Source organism: Rhinoderma darwinii, unplaced genomic scaffold (assembly GCF_050947455.1).
Source record: "Rhinoderma darwinii isolate aRhiDar2 unplaced genomic scaffold, aRhiDar2.hap1 Scaffold_480, whole genome shotgun sequence".
Taxonomy (NCBI): domain Eukaryota; kingdom Metazoa; phylum Chordata; class Amphibia; order Anura; family Rhinodermatidae; genus Rhinoderma; species Rhinoderma darwinii.
This window is the reverse complement of record NW_027464026.1, coordinates 122,799-138,755: the sequence shown is the minus strand read 5'-3', so window position 1 is coordinate 138,755 and position 15,957 is coordinate 122,799. Positions and strand designations below refer to the sequence as shown.

General features: G+C 40.1%; 1 protein-coding gene across 1 annotated transcript in view; it reads left to right on the top strand.

The window, feature by feature from the left end:
• The window catches only part of LOC142719291 (dynein axonemal heavy chain 8-like), a 31,230-nt gene extending 29,952 nt beyond the window's left edge, over positions 1 to 1,278 (top strand). The window contains exon 11 of the mRNA XM_075848780.1: positions 852 to 1,278. Coding sequence (XP_075704895.1) covers positions 852 to 1,139 — 288 coding nt within the window. The 3' untranslated portion in view covers positions 1,140 to 1,278. The remainder of the gene's footprint in view (positions 1 to 851) is intronic.
• The last annotated feature ends 14,679 nt before the right edge of the window (positions 1,279 to 15,957 follow it).

Here is a 15,957-nt window from a genome sequence, read left to right as displayed (position 1 = left end):
TCCATGTGTAGTCGGGGAGATGCGCTGCCGACATGATGAGAAAAAGTATGGGGACGAGCGATCGTAGTAATGAGCGCTCGTGCCTATACATATCCAATTATTGCTCCATGTGATAGCATTGCTGATCAATGAGCTGTCTCGTTGATCGGTGCTCGTTTACACAGCCCATATCGGACCATGTAAAAGTATCCTAACTGAATCACTTCTCTATAGTTACACATATCCAGATACACTTATGACTTATCTCAATGAATCACTTCTCCATTCTCACACGTCATTTATTTATATATTATTAATACTTACAAATGACCGAATAGAGTAAATCCACACATATCAGACTTTTTCCGGCGTGGATTTCACCGCAAATCTGCTGCGAATCCGCACATTTTTCTGCAGATTTGCCTATGCATTGCAAAAGGTGAAATACAAAGCGAAAATCAACAACAAATACACAACCGAATTGCCATGATTTGAAAATCTGCAGCTTGCCCTAGATATTGCGTTGATTTTTTCTGTTACATGTGAATGGGGTTTGAAAACCTCATCTACAGGCACTATACAGGAAATCATAGCGGATCTTCAGTGCAGAATACACACCAAAAATGTAAAGCGAATTGCTGACATGTGACTTCACCCTTTGACTACTACTAGAGTCACAGAAAGTGCACAGATCTGTACTGAGAGTCTCCCTTATTATTTGTGTACAATATATAAAAGTAATAAGAGACTGAACATATTCACAAATAAACGTATGAAGTATAAAGCCGCTCCCTTTTTTACACATTATATAATATATGGTTACTCTAAGGTGAAGACAATGAATGTCTGTGGTTTTCTTGTGTGTCCCGCAGGAAGGAGTGTTCATACATGGTCTCTTCCTGGAGGGAGCCGGATGGGACAGAAGGAACAGTAAACTGGCTGAGTCCACCCCCAAAGTCTTGTTTACCATGCTGCCGGTGGTGCACATATTTGCTGTTAATTCACCCAGTGCGACCGATCCCAGTTTATATACCTGTCCCGTGTATAAGAAGCCTCAGCGCACCGACCTAACCTATGTGACCACTGTGTCTCTGAAAACCAGTCAGCCCGCTGACCACTGGATCCTGCGGGGAGTAGCCGCTCTGTGCGACATCAAGTGATCCGTCCATGCGGCCTCACATGTGGTGATATACAATTTTATGTTCATGTTTTTTTTCTTTAAAACTATTGTTCTGCATCGCAGTTCTTCATAAAGGACTGAATATAAAAGTTAAATAATAAATTGCACATTTCACGTGATACAGCATTTTATTGTAAATACATTGAAGCCAGAGAGTGGGGTCGTCTACTGTATAATGTCCGATCGGACGGCCTCACATCGCTCCATTATAGGGTAGGAATACCATGTGTTGTAGAATTACAAAAAGCGGGATTAACCACAGCATGACTCCCAGACCGACCATAAAGTTCGTCATTGATGATGGTAGAAAAGGCAAAAATGTTATTAGACATCAGCAAATTCTCTATAATGTCACATAGACATACGACGAATCCATCCGGACTCAATCATTGCAGCATAGGACATGGAATATTGTACTAAGGAACAGCAGGAACATATAAAACATCTTCCAGCAGGATGGGAATATTTTCTGCACAGAGACCGGTCAGAGCAGGAAGAAAATGGTATCATCATATGGTGCAGAATAACAAAAATGTGGCATCGTATACCACATCCTTCTACCATGTACATAAAAAGATGAAATAACCAGACTCCATATAAAGATGATGCCTGGATGTACACCATTTCCTACTCCAGTATATTGTCTGTGCCCAGTAGCTCTGTGTACTTATTATATTCTTATCATTTTATTGCCCCTCGCATTATATGAGACTTGGAAGAAGTCAGCAGGACTATGGTTGCATACGATTATCTTCTCAGACATCGTCTTAGCCAGGTGATTCCCATCCAGGGTTCCTTGGTACTTGATCAGGTGTTCCCCAGAAGACACAGCCGCAAGCAGAGATGGCAAACTCTGCCTGCTCATAGGTGCTTAGCATGGGCACAGGCAAAGCAATCAACAAATCTCGTGTAAAATCTAAAATTGTATTCACACCATGCGGTCAAATAGCATTTTTTGCTGCAATTTTCACATAACTGCAGCAAAACGCTTAAAATCCTTAACCTGCTTCTACACCAAGCAACTGTTAGATAGGAATAGAAGAAGAGGTTCCTCGGGAGCAAAAACATTTTTCACGGGTTCCCTCCATCGTAACATAATTTCCTAAGCCTCCAGTGGAGTATTATTAAGAGAAATGGAAAGATAGATATTAGCTAGATAGATTTGATATGAGATAGATAGATAGATAGTGTAATGTCGGGGTAGGGAGACAGACAGGTGAGCCCTAATCTACCCTATGTAATGTCGGGGTAGGGAGACAGACAGGTGAGCCCTAATCTACCCGCCACTCAGTCCCTGCCTACTTGCATGGCCCGTCCTAGGCGACGGCGTAAAACTGGGCGACGGTCCCTACGCTCAATAAGTGCACGACAGACCAACAGACAAGGGTACACAGAAGCTAAGGGAAATGGGGCAGTTGCCCACGGCAACACCGTGAGCAACAAGAGTAGTGAACGAGCCGAGTCAAACCAGGAGTGTATGAGGTACCAAACGCAGAGCAGGAGAGTAGTCCGTAAAGCCAGGGTCAATTTGAAGCAGAGGTCAATAGTACTAGCAGGAACAGCAGAGCCAGGAAACAAGGGAGAATCACAGGCAAAGGAGGAGCATGAAATGAAGGTATAAATAGACCGAGGGCGGGAGCTAGCTCCGTCTGGCCAGGCTGTGATAGGTTCTCCTACTCCTCAGCCTACCAGCCTGAGTGGTAGCAGATGGAGTCACTCTATCAGACCTAGGAGCAGATGCAGACTGATTAACCACGGGCATCAACACAGAAGCTGTGTCTGGCAGAACCTTTACAGATAGATAGATAGATAGATAGATAGATAGATTAGATTAGATTTAATGATAGATAGATAGAGCACACAAGAGAATGGCGACAGCACACTGCGAACACTAATGCCACCTAAGCCACAAATTATAAATAAATATGCATTACTGCTAAATCTACTTACAATAGGGAGGTTCTTAGCTCACATTTTGATAAAATTGTGTGAGCCCACCTGCCACGACAAGTCAACCTCTATGATGTGGGAACCTACGCTGTACATACACCCAGAACTGGGACTAAGCCTACATATACCTGGGGATGGTAGGAACCAGCATTAAATTAATTAAAATCACTCAGGGCAGAATGGGAGGAGTGCAAGATGGAATTAATTTAATGCTGGTTCCTACCATCCCCAAGTACATTGAGGCTTTGTCCTGGTTCTGGGTGTATGTGCAGCGTAGGTTCCCACATCATAGAGGTCACCTTGTCGTGGCAGGTGGGCTCACATAATTTTATCAAAATGTGCGCTGATAACCTCCCTATTGTAAGTAGATTTAGCAGGAATGCATATTTATTTATATTTAGTGGCTTAGGTGGCGTTAGTGTTCGCAGTGTGCGGTCACCATTTTCTTGTGTGCTGTGTATTTGCAGTCACCGGCGTTCTTGCACCTATATACACGTTTTGTTTCATTTTGTTGGAATGTGCTGAGCAAACTTTTGGGATAGATAGATAGATAGATAGAGAGATATGAGATATGAGATAATAGAGAGAGAGAGAGAGAGAGAGAGCGCGAGATAGATAGGATAGATAAATATGCAGTTTATTTGGTAATTTTCTACCTTTCTGTAATTTAGTTTTATTAACTTTTTATTTTCCTGTGAAATCTATTTTCTTATGAGACCATAAAAAGACCAAGACTCGTCTCCTGCTCGTCTATTACTCCAGACATCTGCTCATCAAACTTCAAAACACAATCTTCAAATCTGATACCCAAAACACGAGCTGTTGTCAGCCATAAATATTTATATTACTCCACCACATTATGCAAATTACGGCGTAGCGTCCGTCAGCTCGTAACTGTGCCGGCGCCAGGGAAACTTTATCAATCTATAGTAAAATTAGAGCAGCAGCAGCCGGCACCTGTCACATGGTTTAATAACATTTTATAAAGTTTTACAAGTTGTAATTTTTTAATTACTTTTTCTAATGCAGTTTAGATTCTTTGTCGTCGTTACATTATATTACATCATCTGCTGTTGTATGTCATTGTTATCAATTAGAAAGTTAAGCCAATTATACGCGTAAAAAGTGTTACTGTACTGAATAACATATCTGAGAAACACCCATCAGCCAAAACATTACAACCACCGGCCTAATATCATGTAGTCGCCTTCGTGCCGCCCATACAGTTCTGACCCGTCGAGGCCTGGACTCCACACGACGTCTGACGTTTCCCTTGGTCTCTGGCACAAGACGTCGGCAGCAGACCCCTTAAGTCCTGTAAGTTGTGAGGTGCGGCCTCCATGTATCAGACTTGTGTTTCCAGCACATCCCACAGGCGATCGATCGGATTGAGATCTGACCAAGGTTTTCCAGCAGAACATTGCCCAATTAACGTACACGGCCGCGGACCGTCGTTCTGACTTACCCCTCGACGGCCGCGGCCATGGACTTGTGAGTGCTGGCCGACATCTTCCTAGGAGACGCCAGCACTCACTTCCGCTCTGGGCCAGCGCGCGCACATGTAAAAAGTTACCAATTAGCCCATGATCACCCTGGAATATAAAAAGGGCTCTGCCCTTTCACTCCTTGCCTGAGCGTTGTTGTGTATACCCATGTTAGTCTTAGCAAATTGTTCCCTAGTGTGATCCTGTTCCCGTGCCCTGCTACCTGTCACCCGTGCTGTATTTCTTCCTGTGCCTTAGAGTGTTGGAGTCGTGTTGCTGTCTTACACCACGTCTGGTGTCATCTGCCTTTAACTCCTTAATGACCGGGCATGTTTGTACCTTAATGACCAAGCCAGATTTGTCAAATCTGGTATGTCTGACTTTATCAGAGAATAACTCTGTGAAAGTTTTGAATATCCAAGTAATTCTGACATTGTTTTTTCGTCAGATGTTGTACTTTATTTTAGTGGTAAAAGTAGACTGATACGATTTGTGGAAATTAATTAAAAAATAGAGAAATTGAAGACATTTGGTAAAAATGATCATTTTTCCCTATTTTTAACTGCAATATGTCATATATGTACATACATACTGCACAATTTTTTTAATTAAATATATATTTCCATCTCTTTACTCTATTTTGGCAGCACTTTTGAAAAAAATATTTTTTTTTTGAGCAATTTGGAAGACTTACAAATTTAGTAATCATTTTATACATTTTGAAGTACATTTTGTTTTCCTGCACGAAGCCAGGTTTTCAGAGGCTCATAGGTGTCAGAATGGTGGAAACCCCCACAAGTGACCCCATTTTGAAAACTACACCCCTTAAGGTATTTATTAAGGGGTGTTGTAAGTATTTTGACCCCACAGTTTTTTTGTAAGAATTCATGCAAAGCAGGCGTAAAAAAATATAATTTCACTTTTTTCATAAAAGTATCACTTTGAAGACCAATTTCTGTGTAAAGTGACCATGAGAATGAAGAAATATACCCCAAAATATATCACCCTGTTTCTCCTGTTTTCAAAAATGCCCCCATTGTGACCCTAATGCATTGCTTGGACACACGACAGGGCCCGAAAGGAAGGGAGCACCCGGAGGCTTTCAGGACTCATATTTTGCTTGAAAATGTTTTAGGCCCCACTGTACATTTGGAGAGGTTTTGAGCTACCAGAGCGATAGAAACTCCCCATAAACGACCCCATTTAGAAAACTAGACCCCTTAAGGTATTTATCTAGGGGTGTAGTGCGTACTTTGACCCCACAGTTTTTTGCTAAATTTAATGCATAGCAGGTGAAAAAAAAAAATTTCACTTTTTTCATAAAAGTATTTGTTTGAAGACCCATTTCTTTGTAAAGCGAACATGAAAATGAAGAAACACACCCCAAAATCTATCACCCTCTTTCTCCTGTTTTCAAAAATACCCACATTGTGGCCCTAATGCGTTGTTTGGACACACGGCAGGGCCCCAAAGGAAGGGAGCACCCGGAGGCTTTCAGGACTCATATTTTGCTTTAAAATGTTTTAGGCCCCACTGTACATTTGGAGAAGCTTTGAGCTGCCAGAACGATAGAAACTGCCCATAAACTACCCCATTTCGAAAACTAGACCCCTTAAGGTATTTATCTAGGGGTATAGTTAGCATTTTGACCACACAGGTTTTTCGCTAAATATATTGGAATTAGTCTGTAAAAATTAAAATGTACTTTTTTTCTGAAACATCATAGACATTTTTATTATTTACAAGGAATAACGAAGAAAATGCACCCCAACATTTGTAAAGCAATGTCTCCCGATTACGACAATACCCCATATGTGGTAATAAACTGCTGTTTGGACCCACAGCAGGGCTCAGAAGGGAAGGAGCGCCATTTGGATTTATGATTTTGCTGGAATGGTTTTCGGTGCCATGTCGCATTTGCAATGCACTGGAGGGACCAAAACAGTGGAAACCCCCCAAAAGTGACCCCATTTTGGAAAAACCTTCAAGGAATTTTTCTAGGGGTATAGTGAGCATTTACACCCCACGGGTCTTTTGCAGAGTTTATTAGAATTAGGGCGCGAAAATTCATATCAACATTTTTTCCACTAAAATGTTGAATTTTCTCATTTTCACAAGGGATAAAGGAGGAAAAAAACAACCATTTTTTATAAAGCAATTTTTCCCGAGTACGGAAATACCCCACATGTGGTCAAAAGTTTTTTCATTAGAAATGAATTAACCCTTTCAGGACTGATCCAGTTTTTGCTTTCTTATTTTAGATTTTCACTCCCCGCTTTCCAAGAGCCATAACTTTTTTATTTTTCCATCAATAAAGCGGTGTGAGGGCTTATTTCTTGCGGGAGGAGCTGCAGTTCTTATTGGTACCATTTTTTGGTACATAAAATTGATTCAAAAGTTGTATTACATTTTTTTTTAGAGCGAAGGTGACAAAAAAAAACAAACTGCGATTTTGGCGGTTTCAATTATTAATTTTTTTTAAGGTGTGCACTGTGCAAATTAATTATTGGTATATTGTAATAGTTCGGACTTTTACGGACGTAGCGATACCAATTTTGTTCATTTTTTTACATTACTTTACAAGAAAAATGAGAAAAGGTGTTTTGTTTTTTTAACTTAAAAAAAAAAAATTCTCACTACTAATAACTATAATTCTTCTACACATTTTATTAATCAATCCCCTTAGGGGACTTGATCCAGCGATCATTGGATCGCTGGTACAATATACTGCAATACTAATGTATTGCAGTATATTGTTATTCATACAGGCTTCTGTAACAGAGCGATCGCTGTTCCTGTCCGTTAGTACCGAGGGGGCCTGCTGTAATACACAGCCGACACCCGCAGCGTATGGAGCGGGCTCAGCACGTGAGCCGGCTCCATACATCAACCGCCGCACCATGACGGGCAATTAAGTCATAGTGCGCAAAGGGGTTAATGCGCAGCGGATGGTTCAAAGTGAAAATTGCAATTTTCCACTGATACGCCATTTTAGTGCATAATATGTTGTGCCCAGTGTGTGCCACAGAAGACAAATACCTCATAAAACGTTAAGCGGGTTCTCTCGGGTATGGCGACGCCGTATGTGTGGGCGCAAACTGCTGCTTGGGCACGCTGCAGGGCTCAGAAGGGAGGGAACGCCATTTTGCTTTTGGAGCGCAGATTTTGCTTGGTAGTTTTTCTGTTTTGGATTTCGCTGGTATTTCAGTTTATAATGTGGGGGGCATATGTAATCTGTGCGGGGTACATCAGGGTATATGTAATCTGTGCGGGGTACATCAGGGTATATATAATCTGTGCGGGGTACATCAGGGTATATGTAATCTGTGCGGGGTACATCAGGGTATATATAATCTGTGCGGGGTACATCAGGGTATATGTAATATGTGAGAAGTACATCAGGATATATGTAATATGTGAGGAGTACATCAGGATATATGTAATATGTGAGGAGTACATCAGGATATATGTAATATGTGAGGAGTACATCAGGATATATGTAAGCTGTGGAGTACATCAGGGTATATGTAATATGTGAGGAGTACATCAGGGTATATGTAATATGTGAGGAGTACATCAGGATATATGTAATATGTGAGGAGTACATCAGGATATATGTAAGCTGTGGAGTACATCAGGGTATATGTAATATGTGAGGAGTACATCAGGGTATATGTAATATGTGAGGAGTACATCAGGATATATGTAATATGTGAGGAGTACATCAGGGTATATGTAATCTGTGAGGAGTACATCAGGGTATATGTAATATGTGAGGAGTACATCAGGGTATATGTAATATGTGAGGAGTACATCAGGATATATGTAATCTGTGAGGAGTACATCAGGGTATATGTAATATGTGCGGGGTACATCAGGATATATGTAATATGTGAGGAGTACATCAGGGTATATGTAATCTGTGAGGAGTACATCAGGGTATATGTAATATGTGAGGAGTACATCAGGGTATATGTAATATGTGAGGAGTACATCAGGGTATATGTAATATGTGCGGGGTACATCAGGATATATGTAATATGTGAGGAGTACATCAGGGTATATGTAATCTGAGGAGTACATCAGGGTATATGTAATATGTGAGGAGTACATCAGGGTATATGTAATCTGTGCGGGGTACATCAGGGTATATGTAATATGTGAGGAGTACATCAGGGTATATGTAATATGTGAGGAGTACATCAGGATATATGTAATCTGTGAGGAGTACATCAGGGTATATGTAATATGTGAGGAGTACATCAGGGTATATGTAATCTGTGAGGAGTACATCAGGGTATATGTAATCTGTGAGGAGCACATCAGGGTATATGTAATATGTGAGGAGTACATCAGGATATATGTAATATGTGAGGAGTACATCAGGGTATATGTAATATGTGAGGAGTACATCAGGGTATATGTAATCTGTGAGGAGTACATCAGGGTATATGTAATATATGAGGAGTACATCAGGGTATATGTAATATGTGAGGAGTACATCAGGATATATGTAATCTGTGAGGAGTACATCAGGATATATGTAATATGTGAGGAGTACATCAGGATATATGTAATATATGAGGAGTACATCAGGGTATATGTAATATGTGAGGAGTACATCAGGGTATATGTAATATGTGAGGAGTGCATCAGGGTATATGTAATATGTGAGGGGTACATCAGGATATATGTAATATGTGAGGAGCACATCAGGGTATATGTAATATGTGAGGAGTACATCAGGATATATGTAATATGTGAGGAGTACATCAGGGTATATATAATATGTGAGGAGTACATCAGGGTATATGTAATATGTGCGGAGTACATCAGGGTATATGTAATATGTGAGGAGTACATCAGGATATATGTAATATGTGAGGAGTACATCAGGGTATATATAATATGTGAGGAGTACATCAGGGTATATGTAATATGTGCGGGGTACATCAGGATATATGTAATATGTGAGGAGTACATCAGGGTATATGTAATCTGGGCGGAGTACATCAGGGTATATGTAATCTGTGCGGGGTACATCAGGGTATATATAATCTGTGCGGGGTACATCAGGGTATATGTAATATGTGAGAAGTACATCAGGATATATGTAATATGTGAGGAGTACATCAGGATATATGTAATATGTGAGGAGTACATCAGGGTATATGTAATATGTGAGGAGCACATCAGGGTATATGTAATATGTGAGGAGTACATCAGGGTATATGTAATATGTGAGGAGTACATCAGGGTATATGTAATATGTGAGGAGTACATCAGGGTATATGTAATATGTGAGGAGTACATCAGGATATATGTAATATGTGAGGAGTACATCAGGGTATATGTAATCTGTGAGGAGTACATCGGGGTATATGTAATATGTGAGGAGTACATCAGGGTATATGTAATATGTGAGGAGTACATCGGGGTATATGTAATATGTGAGGAGTACATCAGGATATGTGTAATCTGTGAGGAGTACATCAGGATATATGTAATATATGAGGAGTACATCAGGGTATATGTAATATGTGAGGAGTACATCAGGGTATATGTGAGGAGTACATCAGGGTATATGTAATCTGTGAGGAACACATCAGGGTATATGTAATATGTGAGGAGTACATCAGGGTATATGTAATATGTGAGGAGTACATCAGGGTATATGTAATATGTGAGGAGTACATCAGGGTATATGTAATATGTGAGGAGTACATCAGGGTATATGTAATATGTGCGGGGTACATCAGGATATATGTAATCTGTGAGGAGTACATCAGGATATATGTAATATGTGAGGAGTACATCAGGGTATATGTAATCTGTGCGGGGTACATCAGGGTATATGTAATATGTGAGGAGTACATCAGGGTATATGTAATATGTGAGGAGTACATCAGGGTATATGTAATCTGTGAGGAGTACATCAGGGTATATGTAATATATGAGGAGTACATCAGGGTATATGTAATATGTGAGGAGTACATCAGGATATATGTAATCTGTGAGGAGTACATCAGGATATATGTAATATGTGAGGAGTACATCAGGATATATGTAATATATGAGGAGTACATCAGGGTATATGTAATATGTGAGGAGTACATCAGGGTATATGTAATATGTGAGGAGTGCATCAGGGTATATGTAATATGTGAGGGGTACATCAGGATATATGTAATATGTGAGGAGCACATCAGGGTATATGTAATATGTGAGGAGTACATCAGGATATATGTAATATGTGAGGAGTACATCAGGGTATATATAATATGTGAGGAGTACATCAGGGTATATGTAATATGTGCGGAGTACATCAGGGTATATGTAATATGTGAGGAGTACATCAGGATATATGTAATATGTGAGGAGTACATCAGGGTATATATAATATGTGAGGAGTACATCAGGGTATATGTAATATGTGCGGGGTACATCAGGATATATGTAATATGTGAGGAGTACATCAGGGTATATGTAATCTGGGCGGAGTACATCAGGGTATATGTAATCTGTGCGGGGTACATCAGGGTATATATAATCTGTGCGGGGTACATCAGGGTATATGTAATATGTGAGAAGTACATCAGGATATATGTAATATGTGAGGAGTACATCAGGATATATGTAATATGTGAGGAGTACATCAGGGTATATGTAATATGTGAGGAGCACATCAGGGTATATGTAATATGTGAGAAGTACATCAGGATATATGTAATATGTGAGGAGTACATCAGGGTATATGTAATATGTGAGGAGTACATCAGGGTATATGTAATATGTGAGGAGTACATCAGGATATATGTAATATGTGAGGAGTACATCAGGGTATATGTAATCTGTGAGGAGTACATCGGGGTATATGTAATATGTGAGGAGTACATCAGGGTATATGTAATATGTGAGGAGTACATCGGGGTATATGTAATATGTGAGGAGTACATCAGGATATGTGTAATCTGTGAGGAGTACATCAGGATATATGTAATATATGAGGAGTACATCAGGGTATATGTAATATGTGAGGAGTACATCAGGGTATATGTGAGGAGTACATCAGGGTATATGTAATCTGTGAGGAACACATCAGGGTATATGTAATATGTGAGGAGTACATCAGGGTATATGTAATATGTGAGGAGTACATCAGGGTATATGTAATATGTGAGGAGTACATCAGGGTATATGTAATATGTGAGGAGTACATCAGGGTATATGTAATATGTGCGGGGTACATCAGGATATATGTAATCTGTGAGGAGTACATCAGGATATATGTAATATGTGAGGAGTACATCAGGGTATATGTAATCTGTGCGGGGTACATCAGGGTATATGTAATATGTGAGGAGTACATCAGGATATATGTAATATGTGAGGAGTACATCAGGGTATATGTGAGGAGTACATCAGTGTATATGTAATGTGTGAGGAGTACATCAGGGTATATGTAATATGTGAGGAGTACATCAGGGTATATGTAATATGTGAGGGGTACATCAGGGTATATGTAATCTGTGAGGAGTACATCAGGGTATATGTAATATGTGAGGAGTACATCAGGGTATATGTAATATGTGAGGAGTACATCAGTGTATATGTAATATGTGAGGAGGATATCAGGGTATATGTAATATGTGAGGAGTACATCAGGGTATATGTAATATGTGAGGAGTACATCAGTGTATATGTAATATGTGAGGAGTACATCAGGGTATATGTAATATGTGAGGAGTACATCAGTGTATATGTAATATGTGAGGAGTACATCAGGGTATATGTAATATGTGAGGAGTACATCAGGGTATATGTAATATGTGAGGAGTACATCAGGATATATATAATATGTGAGGAGTACATCAGGGTATATGTAATATGTGAGGAGTACATCAGGGTATATGTAATATGTGAGGAATACATCAGGGTATATGTAATATGTGAGGAGTACATCAGGGTATATGTAATATGTGAGGAGTACATCAGGGTATATGTAATATGTGAGGAGTACATCAGGGTATATGTAATATGTGAGGAGTACATCAGGGTATATGTAATATGTGAGGGGTACATCAGGGTATATGTAATCTGTGAGGAGTACATCAGGGTATATGTAATATGTGAGGAGTACATCAGGGTATATGTAATATGTGAGGAGTACATCAGTGTATATGTAATATGTGAGGAGTACATCAGGGTATATGTAGAGGAGTACATCAGGGTATATGTAATATGTGAGGAGTACATCAGGGTATATGTAATATGTGAGGAGTACATCAGTGTATATGTAATATGTGAGGAGTACATCAGGGTATATGTAGAGGAGTACATCAGGGTATATGTAATATGTGAGGAGTACATCAGGGTATATGTAATATGTGAGGAGTACATCAGGGTATATGTAATATGTGAGGAGTACATCAGGGTATATGTAATATGTGAGGAGTACATCAGGGTATATGTAATATGTGAGGAGTACATCAGGATATATATAATATGTGAGGAGTACATCAGGGTATATGTAATATGTGAGGAGTACATCAGGATATATGTAATATGTGAGGAATACATCAGGGTATATGTAATATGTGAGGAGTACATCAGGGTATATGTAATATGTGAGGAGTACATCAGGGTATATGTAATATGTGAGGAGTACATCAGGGTATATGTAATATGTGAGGAGTACATCAGGGTATATGTAATATGTGAGGAGTACATCAGGGTATATGTAATATGTGAGGAGTACATCAGGATATATGTAATATGTGAGGAGTACATCAGGGTATATGTAATATGTGAGGAGTACATCAGGGTATATGTAATATGTGAGGAGTACATCAGGATATATATAATATGTGAGGAGTACATCAGGGTATATGTAATATGTGAGGAGTACATCAGGATATATGTAATATGTGAGGAATACATCAGGGTATATGTAATATGTGAGGAGTACATCAGGGTATATGTAATATGTGAGGAGTACATCAGGGTATATGTAATATGTGAGGAGTACATCAGGGTATATGTAATATGTGAGGAGTACATCAGGGTATATGTAATATGTGAGGAGTACATCAGGGTATATGTAATATGTGAGGAGTACATCAGGATATATGTGAGGAGTACATCAGGGTATATGTAATATGTGAGGAGTACATCAGGGTATATGTAATATGTGAGGAGTACATCAGGGTATATGTAATATGTGAGGAGTACATCAGGGTATATGTAATATGTGAGGAGTACATCAGGGTATGTGTAATATGTGAGGAGTACATCAGGATATATGTAATCTGTGAGGAGTACATCAGGGTATATGTAATATGTGAGGAGTACATCAGGATATATGTAATATGTGAGGAGTACATCAGGGTATATGTAATATGTGAGGAGTACATCAGGGTATATGTAATCTGTGAGGAGTACATCAGGGTATATGTAATATGTGAGGAGTACATCAGGGTATATGTAATCTGTGAGGAGTACATCAGGATATATGTAATATGTGAGGAGTACATCAGGGTATATGTAATCTGTGAGGAGTACATCAGGGTATATATAATATGTGAGAAGTACATCAGGGTATATGTAATATGTGAGGAGTACATCAGGATATATGTAATATGTGAGAAGTACATCAGGGTATATGTAATATGTGTGGAGTACATCAGGGTATATGTAATATGTGAGGAGTACATCAGGGTATATGTAATATGTGAGGAGTACATCAGGATATATGTAATATGTGAGGAGTACATCAGGGTATATGTAATCTGTGCGGAGTACATCAGGGTATATGTAATATGTGAGGAGTACATCAGGGTATATGTAATATGTGAGGAGTACATCAGGATATATGTAATATGTGAGGAGTACATCAGGGTATATGTAATATGTGAGGAGTACATCAGGGTATATGTAATATGTGAGGAGTACATCAGGATATATGTAATATGTGAGGAGTACATCAGGGTATATGTAATATGTGAGGAGTACATCAGGGTATATGTAATATGTGAGGAGTACATCAGGGTATATGTAATATGTGTGGAGTACATCAGGGTATATATAATATGGGAGGAGTACATCAGGGTATATGTAATATGTGAGGAGTACATCAGGATATATGTAATATGTGAGGAGTACATCAGGATATATGTAATATGTGTACTTTTTTAACGTGTTCATTTTTTTTCTATAATAAAAGTCTTATTATAGGAAAAAAAGCATTTAGTGTTTATAGAACTTATAACTTTTATTTTTACACTTTTTTTAAAACATTTTTATTACTTTTTTCACTTGTCCCACTAGGGGACACTTAGTCTTGCAGCTTTGATCACTGCTAGAGTACATTACACTACACACGTAGTGTGATGTACTCTAACTGTCATTGTGACGTGACTGTCACACTGACAGGAAGCAGAGGAGGAACGGCCGGAGCCTGTTCCTCCGAGCCTTCCGTACATGGCAACCCGGAGGTCATTATCTGACCTCCGATTGCCGTGACAAGCATCGGTAGCCCCCACGATCACTTCGTGGGGGCTGCCGATGTGCTTCAAACCACTTAAATGCGGCGACGGCAATCCGTCGCCGCACTTAAGGGGTTAACTGCCGAAAGCAGCGGCGATGGTCCGCTGTCCGGCGAGACTGATGTCTCAGCTGTCTAGGACAGCTGTCAGCGCGGGTCTGTCACTGTGTTTACACAGAGTGACAGTTTGAAATGCGGACGAAAATGCACGTCCTGGTGCGGGAACTAGCAGCCGACCAGGACGTGCATTTTCGTCCTTGGTCGTGAAAGGGTTAAGTTCATCTGTGTCTAAGCCTCTGCTATTGTTACTCCGCTACGGTGGTGAGGCCTAGCGGGTCCACATAGCCAAGGATCGTGACAGCCCACATCATCACACTGCCCTCGCCGGATTTTCTTTTTCCCATAATGCACCCTGATTCCATCTCTTCCCCTCGTAAGCGGCGCACACGCACCCGGCTGTCCACATGATGTAAAACGTGATTCATCAGACCGGACGCCTTCTTCCATTGCTCCAGTTCTGATGATCACGTGCCTATTATAGGCGCTTTCGGCGGTGAACAGGGTCAGCATGGGCGCTCTGACCAGTCTGCGGCTACACATCCCGATATACAGCAAACTGCGATGCTCTGCGTGATCTGACAACTTTCTATTATAGCCGGCAGTAACTTTATCAGTAATTTATGGTACAGTAGCTCCTCTGTGGTATCGGACCAGACAGTCTAGCCTTCCCTCCCCTGCACATCAATGACCTTGGGCGCCCACGACCCTGTCGTCAGTCACCTGTTGTCCTTCCTTGGAGCACTTTTGGTAGGTATTAACCA